At 36.2% G+C, this 13,220-nt stretch overlaps 1 protein-coding gene across 3 annotated transcripts; it reads right to left on the reverse strand.

The window, feature by feature from the left end:
• Window positions 1-2,314: 2,314 nt before the first annotated feature.
• On the reverse strand, window positions 2,315-12,727 carry Smp_000030.1 (26s proteasome regulatory particle subunit,putative; the record flags this gene model as incomplete). Of its 3 annotated transcripts, XM_018792003.1 has the most annotated exons (10): window positions 12,591-12,727; window positions 12,335-12,556; window positions 12,098-12,302; window positions 11,840-12,063; window positions 9,830-10,141; window positions 7,621-7,813; window positions 6,619-7,209; window positions 5,467-5,924; window positions 3,866-4,034; window positions 2,315-2,949 (listed from the first exon to the last, which is right to left on the reverse strand). In XM_018792003.1, the coding sequence occupies exons 1-10, from the start codon at window positions 12,666-12,668 to the stop codon at window positions 2,414-2,416; spliced, it is 2,988 nt and encodes a 995-aa protein (XP_018644909.1). In that variant the 5' UTR covers window positions 12,669-12,727. The 3 variants fall into 3 exon arrangements, with proteins under 3 accessions (XP_018644909.1, XP_018644908.1, XP_018644907.1); XM_018792004.1 differs by having other exon boundaries at window positions 2,414-2,949; window positions 12,335-12,727; XM_018792005.1 differs by lacking the exons at window positions 11,840-12,063; window positions 12,098-12,302; window positions 12,335-12,556; window positions 12,591-12,727 and having other exon boundaries at window positions 2,414-2,949; window positions 9,830-10,193.
• Between the last annotated feature and the right edge of the window lie 493 nt (window positions 12,728-13,220).

Consider the following 13,220-nt stretch of genomic DNA (forward strand, 5'->3'; position numbering starts at 1 on the left):
AGGATTTATTTGCCGCTACACTTATAACATATAGGTCAGGATTTCGAAGAGACATTTCTACTGTTTGATAGATACTTCTAAACTAACAGCACACAAACGTTTCTCAATCCGAACCTTATCGACTAAAGCATCTCCTGATTTGGCATTTAATGTTACACTGACGCCAGCCGAACTGGACTCTGATTCTACTGAATCTTCTAAAAGGCGTACACGGAAAGAACATTTTGGACTAACGGAGTACGAATACGTAGTAATTCACAAAAGCTATGAATATGAATCTCAGATACACAGCACACGTCAATATAAAGACTTTGGAAAAAGCTGAACTGATCTGTGGTTCAACCTACACCAATAAGCGAGAGTTAGATGCAAGTTTAAACTGCACATGTGACTCCACGAAAGCCGTAAACTTCGTTTCCGATTATAGCACCCACAAGACCGACCATTTAGACAAGACAGGATTCTCAACAGATGGAAGCTGTTGAATGGCTTGAAGGTATACACAAATGAAATAAAAGGAAATGAGAAGCTGAGAGTTTACATTCATCTGTCACAAGGGAATAGTAAATATCGTCTACATGGCTAGAGTAAAGACTTTCTGTGTTGATAATTACTATCGATGAATATGGCATGAAACAGTGAATGTGTGGAGGTTGAGGCCTGATTAAATTATTGAGTTGTAGTGGCTGATACACTGCCTTTTCGTATAAAATTAAAGAAGTTAAAAATCCTTGACATACCTTGTCAGTTGTAAACACATGTGACTTATCTCAGCATGATCTATACCTACTAAACTAAGATTTGTGGACGTAACGTCCAAAAAAGTAGATCAAAAGGCTTATTCAGCGCACTGAGCTGTTTAAACCAATATCACAGTAAATTTTCTTAAGTGACCGTCTTTCACATACAGCCTAAAACAGGTGGTTGACATTGCTTAATTTGCCAATTACGTTTTAGCAACAGACATATTTGATAAACTTATTGGGGTTATTCATAATGCATACTCACTGTAAATTAACTGAAAAGTCAGTTAATTTAGTGATTTCGTCTGGAATTTGTCAGATCTCTAAAGGGAAACATTTGATTTTTAGTCCGATTTATATTGTCAGTGTAGATAAGTAATTATCATAAACAGCCCTTACAGATTGAAGCCTTTGTACAACAAATCAGGGAGGGTCTTCTTTACCTGAATTCTAGGTTTTTTAACAGATACGATGACTAGTGAACTCATGCCTCTACAAAGTATTCCCATACATAAACCTAGATAAATAAATCTTAATAGACCTTGAAGTGATTCTTTAACTTAATACATACTAGTAAGTTATTATTTTAATTTCTTATCATAGGATGGTCTAATGAAGAAATTTATTGTAAAGAATACTTTATACATGAATATAGGGACTTTCTTATTCTACTGAGAAAACCTAACCAGAACATGTGACTGACATATGATAGACAAAATGCCATCAAGGAAGTGAACAAAGGCTATTAAACTATTTAAGTTTTATCAGAAGAGGGTTTTGTGGAGATTTTAGTAATTTTATATAGTTGAAATCATGAGTCGATTGGGGCTAGACGACCATGGAAAGCCAGGAAGCATTGGACGGCCGTTTCGTCCTATAGTGGGACTCTTCAGCAGTGCGCATCCACGATCTCGCCTCGCAAGATTCGAACCCAGGATCTGTCAGTCTCACGCGCGAACGTTTAACCCCGTTCTGATAATGATCATATGCTTACGGGTGACTGGCTCCATAAAGTATTTCCCGGAGTTCTAGTGAGAAGCAGTAACCAGTGGAGTTCAACCAGGTCTGTTGGGAGATATCAACTAAATGAAGACAATGGTGGATGTGTCGCTCAACTTCGTGGATTGGTTGAAGTTAGACATTAACACCGTGGTTAAGCGCTCGCGCGCGAGACTGATAGGTTCCGGGTTCGAATCTCGCGAGGCGGGATCGTGGATGCGCACTGCTGAGGAGTCCCACGGTAGGACGAAACGGCCATACAATGCTTCCAGGCTTTTCATGATGGTCTAGCCCCAATCGACTCATGATTTCAACCATATTTAAGTTTTAATTCAGAACAGCACACAAACACGTAGAAATTGCATCGGAAAATAAAGATGAACATAGCGGACTGTAAAAATTAGTAAATAGTCAAAGAACGTGTAATGGAATTCGGACCCTTGTAATAAACGCTAGGGAACTGCTTACGTGAAAAAATGGAAACATGGCGAATTACTATTGCTTCATACGTTATATTATCATTAGATTTAATAGAATAAATTAGTATATCATGTTCTGTAGAACGAAAAGAACAAGGTAGAATTGCATTTTATTTCTGAAAAAAAGTAAGGTGTAGAAATAGAATACTGTATTATTACATCGTGATAACAGATAAAGGAATAAAGAAACAATTATTTATTTGTTTCCTCGTATTCAGGATTCTTTCGGAGAAGTATGAAACCCTCTAAAGGAAGCTGTGTTATAGGTAAATATTCATCGGTTGCAAGTTCCGCACGTTCACCATGAGATAATAAAACTGGAGTGGTATGAGTCTGAAATCCTGTGATGGTTTTCGGCCTTCCTGCCTGACCAACAACATCGACAGCCTGACCTACACGAACAGTTACAAGCGAAGGTTTCAAGTCTTCATCGAAAGTCATCAATAGACGAGGTTGAATTGCAGGTGTAATATAAAAAATCAGGTAATCGTGTCTACTCATAAATGTCATCCTCATATCCAGACAAGATGTTAACAGTATGAGAAGGCCAGCTAATCCAACTGGACGGCACAGGAATCTATCAGAATGCCAAGGACTCAGTGTGAGGGTCCCTTTTCCAAGATGTGTTAAGCCTTGAGCGAGTCGAACTAAAAACAAATTGTATGGATCGCGGCTATGATAAACAGCAAGCTGACGTAACATAGCAGCTAAACGTGCATTATTTGTTCCTGAAAAGAATAAATGGTAACAAATGTTTTTAAGTAGATGACAAATAAGGTTCACACTGTAACTAAGATTACAGGTGTCCATAAATAACTAAGGTTATAACATACGAAAATACTGTGATTATTTATCAAGTTAGTTTTAGTGCTAATACAAGAAAAAGAACTACCATGGGTCTTAGCAATCCATATTTGTAACGCGTGAACTGCTTGGTTAACAGAAAATCGATAAGCTTAAAGACGTTATTTGTCTTAATAACTCTGAGATATGCAGTCAAAATGACTAATTAGCACATAAACTTCTTTTTAAGTTATCTAAGAGAAACAAATTCATCGTATTTGATGTGGCTGATACATCATCGTTAGTATATCACAGAGACCTTTACCGATAGATAGAATTAGTTTCAAACAAGAAAGCTTGAGTTACATATGAGTTACCTATGTTACCATAACAAATCAGTACAGCGAGAAAACAATAACATGAGTATAAGGAGTCGAAGTGACAATAGTATAAATGATAGTGAGAATGACTAAAAATAGGATAGTATGGTTTGGAAAAAAGGGTTGAATTCAAGCAGTATCTAAAACATGTATAGATTTACTGTCCCGCACAGTTACCGTTAGCTTATTGAGAGATTATATCAACACTTGGAGGTTAACTGATTTCCACCTTCAATCACTCAAACTGGTTAACAGTTCAAAAGTATTTGGAGTCCTGAAGGTTCTACGGTACAACTTCCTTGACAATGTGACCACTGAGTGATGACAAATTGAGGTATATGAGGAAGAATCAAAGAGTAGATAGATAGATAAATCAGCATAAAAACTGAACTGTATGTCTTCCATTAGAATTATTAAGGTATATGATACTACATATACTAAAACACTGAACTTTTATACAAAAAATACATAATGAACGTACCTGCACCGACAATACCCATTGCAATTATAGAATTGTGTGATAACTCTGCATCTGAATCATGACTAAACTTGCTTAAAGTATCCAATACTTTTAGTTGAGGATTCGATACGTAGCACAATGCAAGAGCTAGTGGGACAGCTCTTTTAATTGGAAGCTCCCCGAATCTTAACTGTAAATTAATTATTAAAATAAATCACTTTCTGTCATCGAAAAATGTCTATAACATTTATAACTAAAACCGACTTCATTAATTTACATACACTGATCAAAACTGACATTTTTTTATTGGACAGGAAGTTTTTCTAAAAACCTACATTAGGTTAACAAAATATTAATCATAAATAATAACTTTATACTTGCTGTATTACATGGTTAATCTGATTTATATGCGAATTGTTAGATGTGTAAATTTACCTAACTATTAGAATTACAATGTTAGACATAACTGGACTCGAAGGAGAAGATCCAACGCCTATCCTCAAAGTCAGTTGATGATACAAGTAGAAATCACTGAGTTTATCAGAGTGGTGGCTATACTGCGTAATTAAATTTGACATACCTAACTCTTCTAAACACACATTAGCTTCATCCGAGTTTCGTTTGTTGTTTACCACAACTTAATGAGACATTAATTATCTACTTATTTTACTCATAAATTGTGTTTAATATTTGAAATCGTTACTCTTTAGTATGATTATATTTATTGCGAAATGCGAATTACATTTTCGCAAACAGGAGGATACAAGTAATCTTGTATCAGTCAGTCAGTCAGCTACAACGTAGGACCAGGCACATATATGCATCAGTTCAAGTTGGCAGTCAGACTGACTGACTGCCATACCTCATTAGCACAACAATATGAGCACCGAATACATAGTTGTTAATTTAGTGGCGGTAATATATAAAAGAATGATTTTGTATAGGGATATAGTAAGGAAAGAAAGAAACATATGCAGCAATTTTAATCTCATAGTTTAAGGGAAGACAGAGAGTGTATACACGTGCGCCATTGTGATCGATTCTGAGCCATGCCACACAGAGTCTCCAACCATTGGTTACGATAGTCACGTGGACCCTAACCGACTAGTCTGCATCTACCAACATGGCTCAGACTAGAAGTTAGTGACTTCAAGTACTGATGCCACGTTTTGGTTTGACCACCTCTAACTTTCTTCTAACCATCCCCAATACTAGTCAGCATAGCGCGTCGAGGTAATCGGTGTTCAGGCAAACGTAACACGTGGCCAAACCATCTCAGTTGGCGAAGATCCATGACCTCATCAACTGATTTACCATTATTCCCTAGTACCCTGAGTCTAACTTCACTAGTACTCACCCGGTGATCCCAGCAGATGCGAGCAGCAACGGTCGGGGTAATCTTGTATGTATAAAGGACTTTTCGAATTATCTGCTAGACTAGCAACTGATTTTGAAATTCAGTTGTTATTTGGTTAGAAGCAACAAGATTAGCGTATCAAGCGTCAAAAAACTTTTAAACAATCACTGCATAGAACTAGGACGGATAAAGCAGAAATAAATATTTACACAGCATTATATAAACTTAGATACTTAATATATTTAAGTGGCACAAAAGAACATACAAGATGGCCAAACATTCGAAAGGCCATATCTAGGCCAATTTCTTCACCCATAGCAATTATAGCAACTCCTAAAACAGCTAGACCCTGATGAGCATGAAAATCAAATGTACTGTCTTCTTGTGGTGTGGACTCTTCTGCATTGGACGTATCCATAGGTATGGGTTGGGGAACACCTGTCTCTTTTGAGGTAATGGTGTCTTCATTTGCTTGACTAGTAGTGTCCATAGCTGTAGGAGCATCTGTATTATGTCCGTTACCATGGTCATTAGTAGTAGCAGGTCTAGTTGACCCACCACGACGATTTCTTCCACGACCCCCTCCACGACGAGCTTCACTTGACTTTTCCTTTTTCTCTTTTGTTTTTGTATTGGAAGAAGCCTTATCAGTATTTTCTTTTTCTTCATACTTTTCAGAGAGGATATGCAGTAAATTTTGAATTTTCAGTACATTCCCACTGCCTTTACAAAATAAATGAGCATAAAAATCATGTTAATAAACAATGTAGTTAGACAATGTGAGAAAGCTACATAATAAGTCATATTTGGTTAATCTACCAGATTATACTGCTGGTAGGCCATGGAACGAAAATCTATGTTAATTTATTCAAAAATAACAAAATTTGTACGGTTTTACATGGATACTAGTACAGTCTTCACCTACAAACATACGTAAAATATATTGACTTGATAAGTAAGACTGTTGATAATATGCTGAAGCGATGTATTCAGTAAATGATTAAAGTGAAGTATACATATTATCAATCCAAAACGAATCACATTGCCATAAAATAAAATGAAAAAGCTTTCATAATTTCTTGTTTTTTTCCAGTGACTGTTTGATATACATAAGTGATAGGAAATCTGTTTGGATTCTAATAATAAAAGATATTTCGCTTACAACGTGTTATGAAGTCTATTTACACTGTAAGATAAATAATCTACTTTAATATGACTACAATTACAAATGTCCTGCTTCGGTTTGGACACCTGGGCAGTATCCCAGCTATCACACAAATCGACTGATTTATGTGGCGCATATCTATTTGTTGCCTTCTTGTACCAATGTTTAAGCGTTTAAATAAATAAAAATGAATTGAAAATGTGGACGAAAAATAGCCAAAATAATCCTTGACAAATAAGTATACACACTTACCGGCATAAGCACAAAAGTCACAGATCATGTGAGCCATTGATTTCATAGGTTCAGATACGGCCTCTAAAGAAGCAAGGATGACTTCAACTTCCTCCTGTCGGCCTAAACACGTTAGACCTAAACCAAGTGCCATAAATTTGCTGAAAACATTGCTCCAATGACTTGCGGGTCTTTCCAATAAACTTTGAATGATAGTGGACGTGACGGTCCCATCAAGTGAACCAACTGAGATAAGGCCTGCAGAAAGTGCTGCCAAACAAGCATGTTGAAGCTTCGCTGTATTAGTATCCAGGATAACAGGTGTGAGAGTGCTTACAGCTTCTGCTTTCATTGAACCAGCGTAAGCTACACCGAGACCAATGATCGCCGCACGAGAAAGGACGTCTTTGTCAGAATCCACATAAGATCCAAGGAGAGCTAATGCAGGATCACATTCATTTTTAACACCACAATTGACAACTCCACAACCTAAAAGCCCACCAGCACGAGTATGATCCTCCACAGAATAAAGATACTTATCAAGTTGCGACAACCCCGTGTCAACATCCCATAAAAGTACCCAACCGAGCGTAGCCACAGTACTCATTTTACCTAATATAAATGTAATAATATACAAAAAATGGTTAGCGAAAGAAGTTGGAAAAATCAAATATCGATCCTAAATATTTTAGAAATATAGTTTAAACAAAAAGGTAGTTGTCACAACTCGTAATCATCAGGATGATGACTAATTAAACATAGATAAATAAATTTACACTATCTAACCTGATAGACTACACAATTAAAAATAGGACAAATATGATCCATGTAAAACAAGTAAATATATGCTAATCAAACTCCCTGATCACACAATACAAATGAATCAAAAGGTTCTAATTGAATCGAAAAAATATGAGGACTTCCAAAGAATATGGAAACTAGGTTAATAAGTAACAAAGCGAACAGTGGACACTAACCATAGTGAAAATATGTGGGACTAAAAAATATGGAATCAAGACATACCGAATTCTTTCTGTTTGCATAACCATGGGACTTCTTTAGGTGTCTCTTGTAGTAGCTTCTCCTTTCCGAAACCACAATTTACAAGTCCATTCACATATGACGCAGCTAAATTTGCTCGTGCTGAGTCTAAAGTGGCCGCATTTAAAGTTGGTCTCACTGCCTCCAAATGAGATTTGTAAATATCCTCTGGTAACTGATACCAATGCGAGAAAACCAATGAAAAAATACCATATAAGCTTGGAGATAAGTGGGCTAATGTGATTACGTTGTGATTGGTAGTAATTATACTTCTTAACTTTACAACAGTTTTTCAAACATAATATGCACTTCACATTGTCGTCACAGAATTAAAAATGTCCAAGTACTTGGAAAAACAACTTTTAAGTAAAATTTAATTTTTGTGCTTGTTCACTATGCATCTCGGTTTTCCAAAACCATAAGTGATTGCTACAGTAACGACAGTCATTTTTGCTTGTGTTCTTACAACACAATGAAAGCTACCTGATTTGTCTATTATAAGACCAGTGTGAGCTTATTTTAGTTTTCAGACTATTGAGTCATCTTTACATTCCTGATAAATTTATTCTATTCATAAGAATTTCTGACCTTGAACACATTTATTTTTTTCATTCGTGTCCGTGTCAATTCTATACTTATCTGCCCTATGCGTGCTTGTGTGTCTGTAGACTTATCACATTCAATGTATCTTCTTAGTGTTAATCGTTCTTCAGAGTTATATTAACGCTCAGAATGAGTAACATTTTGGGTAGACATGTTCTATTTTTTTCGATTTGACCAACGTTATTCCGTTATTTACTAACGCGAATAAGTTCATGGATATCTAGGAATTTGGTTAAGAAAATTTATTTCATTCTTGCTCGTCGATACAAATTAGAGTCAACAATGTCATTAAGTTTATAATGGCCTCAAATATTACGATGGCTTTTCCGATTCTAAACAAACAAGTGCTTGGTCTCTTCTTGAATAATTACTAAATGATATTCACTCTCAAACACGTAAACATAATTTACGTCAGAAACTGAAAAATGATAGATTTAATGGTCGTTTACTCACAGATCCGTGAAAACCCCTAATGTTCCCAATACAGATATTTCATTAATCAGGCATAATTAACTTAAAGCATGGAACAAATGAGTCAGCATAAATACGAGCTATCTATGAGAAACAACTATCTGAGCGAGACCTTAATATTTCACATCAATTCAATTTCAGATGCTTTTGAGTATTTACTTTGGAGTAGAAAATGAATATTTGGACGAAATTGACTTATTAGCTTACAAGCTGATCTACTTACTTTCCCTAAGCTTTTCGGTTACTAACTGCCATATGGTTTATCCTGGGTCATTTTCTTGAGGGAAATGAGCAGATACTGTGACCCGAAACTTTAAACACTATTAAAGTAATATGGGAGGATCAATTAATGGTCAAGTTTTTACGAATACTAAACTAAAAATGCACTGTCTTATTAGTCATCTGACATTCGGTAGTTTCAACAAAAGATTGCTTATAACCTTTTCTTGGTCGCTTAAGTAGTTATTGGAAATAAATGATTGTTGCTTAGCGGTAGTGAAAAGTGACATTTGTTTTAATCCGATCAACCTGTACTATAACACCAATAACACTTGCATTCAACTACCAGACGACTGTCGTCACTTTAATCTATTACAAACAAGAATGTTATAAACTACCCTAGCACATTTAGACAGTTACCATCTTCTTATCAATTACATATTACTCAAAATATTATTGGCCGAATCGATGAGGTTAAAGATCCCATGCAACACTCAATGGATCTTAATTCGGATTTATGTGAGTTTGCACACTGTATTTGTGGCTAGACTTTTAAAATGTAGTGCACAATAATATTGCACTTCTTAAATTAAATTAGTATTCTCACTGCACTGTTTACAATCATGAAAGATAGTAAATTAAAAAATGCATGTTTTGGAACGGTCCAAACGCAGTGAACTAAAAACGAATAGTGTATAAAATAAAATGTAACCATGTTTTGGACTAAATGATTAGGTGGTTGACCGCAAACAGTCCTTAATAGCAGTGAGACTTTTTTGGGATGAAAATTATTATCAAGTTTAGAAAATACTCGGTACCAAAGACAACTGTAATGGCAAAACTAATAGCATATTATCAGTAGTAGGATTATTGTTATACATATATGGATGACATTCACCTTTGGATCCATAATGTCTAGTTCCCGGCCGAGTGACAAGAAGTGTTCTGATAACCTGGTATTCCAGAGCATTTCTGTCAAGTCCTCATCTGCTAAACATTCCTCATCTGGAAATACAATGTTCTGTCGACCAAGAAGATAGGCAAGTTGACGTTGGATAGCTGGTCCATAATTACGAGAACCTTTTTTAACTTTCCCAGATTCTAAGAATATTTCGCGGATCAAATCCATGTCATTTAGACGTAAAGCACAACGCATAGCATTGCCCAAATCTTCAAATTTACGGTACAAAATAGTTGCGTACTGAAGTACCTGAGATAAGCAAAAATAAAGGACAAAATTTAGGATCAGATCAATATTTTACAAACCAATATAAAGTGCTTAACAAAGCACAAAAGTCCTAATCTACTTATGAAAAGTGTTATAACTTGTGCGCCTGTCTGAGTGCCCAGTTAATATGTGACGTGATGATTCCCGCCAATTAGAGAGCAGCGATTTATTGGTCCAACCTGTGACACGAAATCCGTACGAGCAGTCCAGAGTACGTATCGGTCCTGCTTCCTGCCTAGCCCAGTCAGTTAAGTCCAGAACACCAATAACAGCCTCTGAAATATGAATCATTATTTCAAACATACTGGGTTTATATACCAAGCAAACTGACCACATCGTACCATAAAATAGAAAATAACATTTGTACAAGATTTGGCCAAATGTGGCTGTGAATAGGGGGGACAGTAATTAATAGACTGGGTATAACTCAAGAATGGTAAATCGTATAGTAGACTATGGGTCAAAATAAAGCTTATAGTAGGAGGAATACGAATATGAATAGTTTAGTTAGTTAACTAACAATAAAAATATACATAGTATTGGTCCATAAACGGATCTGAAAGTTACCGTTCACTATACTTATCGGGACATAACAAATAGTAACTACCCGAGTAATCAAGAATGCTTAAGCCTAATAAAAGTGCTTCATGATGAAAACCCATCGATATACATCTAGCAAACCGATGGACGCAAATCTTTTATATACGTATAATGGTCAACTTAAATTTTCAGTATGCTTGGAAAGTGTTGCTAGAAATTGAATATTTACCAAACAGTGAAGTATTAGGAATTACTCTTGTACATATTAAGGGGGGAATGACAAAGCCACAACACTTGAACCTAAAATATCCCACTTATTAAACATATGGAAGCGTATTTACCATCAGATACAGGTACACCCTGATGACAAGTCCTAAACTACACGAAACCTAGGTTCAAGGTTCTCCCCAACCACCACCTTACAGCCCAATATAATGCACGTGGTGTTGAAGTGCCTAGACCAGTAGCCACATTGCAACTTAATCTAAAGAATTTGATTCGAACAAAGGATGACATTGGTCCCTAACAAATGATTAGTCAGTTGTAGATTATTTACCAGTCGATAAAAATATGGCAGTTATCCATAATGATGTCCAAAACAGCCCCAACTAAATATTCACACGGATCCAAATATTTGAAGAAGATACTCAAGTGTCAGAGGATCAAGTTTTAAAAGTGGGCATGAAACTTAAGACACCACATTTACACTCTTTGTTTGAGTCAAGAACTGTATGGACAGGAATAGTAAATGAGATGACATGCTAATATGGAGTCAATAAACAGCATTCACTCTGCATGACTAAGTTACATAACTAATGACGGTTGCGCGTGTTAACATGAATAATCATAACCTACAAAAAATATCGAGACTAGTTGTTTATACATCAACTGCGAACAGCTAACTTTAGTAACGGAATACTTGCGCATACTAACAACCATCTAGAAACCCTACCCATACAAGAAAATTGATTGATAACAAACTTACATGAATGTGAATGTCAACATGTGTGATGAATAAACTGGCAAATTAAAAAATACGTCTAGGAAAATGCTTTACATAAAAATCCAGTTAACAGGAGCATAGCATCAGCAGAGTTCAAAGAGCGACTTGTGTTATATGCATAGAATTTGTTACCTTACCTTATTGTTATCTGGTGTAGGTAGATACGCTACACAGCTCGTCAGATACAGACATACTCGAGTATAGTTTAAACTTGATGTATATATTTCTAAAAGATGATGTTGTTCAATTTCGATACAAAGGTCTATTGCCTCAGCCTCTGCATTGTGCTCCATCAGGTAGGGAATTATTTGGTGAACAAGAGAGAGGCAGTCTTCTCGATGCTTTTTCATTTCCTTTGTAGCTTAAAAAGATTTATTCAAAAATACTGAAAATACCTTCGGGATTATCCATTAGTGAATCGTACTCTTTTTCTTGCCAAGTACCGACGATTTGATTTGTTAGATGACGAACATACTCATGACCCCAAGCTCCGATGTCACTCTGGCAACCAAGAAGTCTGTAAGTCAGTGTATCGTAACGCGTTTCAGGTTGGTCAGTTACAGTCATGCCTAGAACGGATACGACATCAGCGCAAAGTTTCTGCAAATAAGTATTCAAACGACAAAACTCACTTTCGTATCTGGATTATATATAGTGTTGTAAAAAGACTTAATTTTGGCATAATGATGCATCAGGAATTTGAGGGGCTTGGGAACGGAAGTCATGGACGTTGTAGAGGACTTTATCAATGTACACATGGACTCTAAAGCTGGCTTATGTAGTTCCTGGTTCGGCTCCTCTAGTCTGTCCACGAGCATATTTAGCTCATCCTGAAGCTGTCTGTCTTCCTCAGACTAAAAATAATGTTAGTTGGGACATAAATACTACCAGATCATCCTTAGAAGTCTCCTCCTTTTTTGGACCAGACTGTTCCTCAACAGCTTTCATTGATGAGTCTGTTCCCATTGTGACAATGGGAAATTGGTGAGTAATCGATTTGCTTTAAATATAGCGCATCCCACACCAGATCACCAATGATCAATACCTTGTATCTAATTTCTGTACTATTTAGAGGATAAAGAGATTTAATATGGTCTGTTTGATGTTCATAGATTCTCGTTTTAACGTTGTTTAAATCACTTGGAAAACCATGATACGGTGTATCCTAATTTTTTTGTATAACATTATGAGACACGAACGTCACATGTCAGTTCAGTTTAGAAAGGACGGGAGGTTTGATGGCTTGCGTTAGTCCTGGCAATGATGGTCTCTCAAATGATCCAACTTTCTTTTGAAAGAGTCAACGGATGGAGCCTCAACCATGTACTGAGAGAATGAATCCCACTCGTTGATGATTCAATGGGAAAGTCGATAGTCAGCTGACAAGTAATTCGTTCTGGGCTTGTGAACTCTTTTGGAGTGTCCTCGTAAAACTTCTGTTTTGGAAGACAAGAAAAATGAGGGCATATCAGGTGCAAATTTTTCATTAAGCAATTTGAAAACTGTAATCAAGTCGTC

This window comes from Schistosoma mansoni (assembly GCF_000237925.1).
Source record: "Schistosoma mansoni, WGS project CABG00000000 data, chromosome 1 unplaced supercontig 0010, strain Puerto Rico, whole genome shotgun sequence".
In the NCBI taxonomy this organism is placed as follows: domain Eukaryota; kingdom Metazoa; phylum Platyhelminthes; class Trematoda; order Strigeidida; family Schistosomatidae; genus Schistosoma; species Schistosoma mansoni.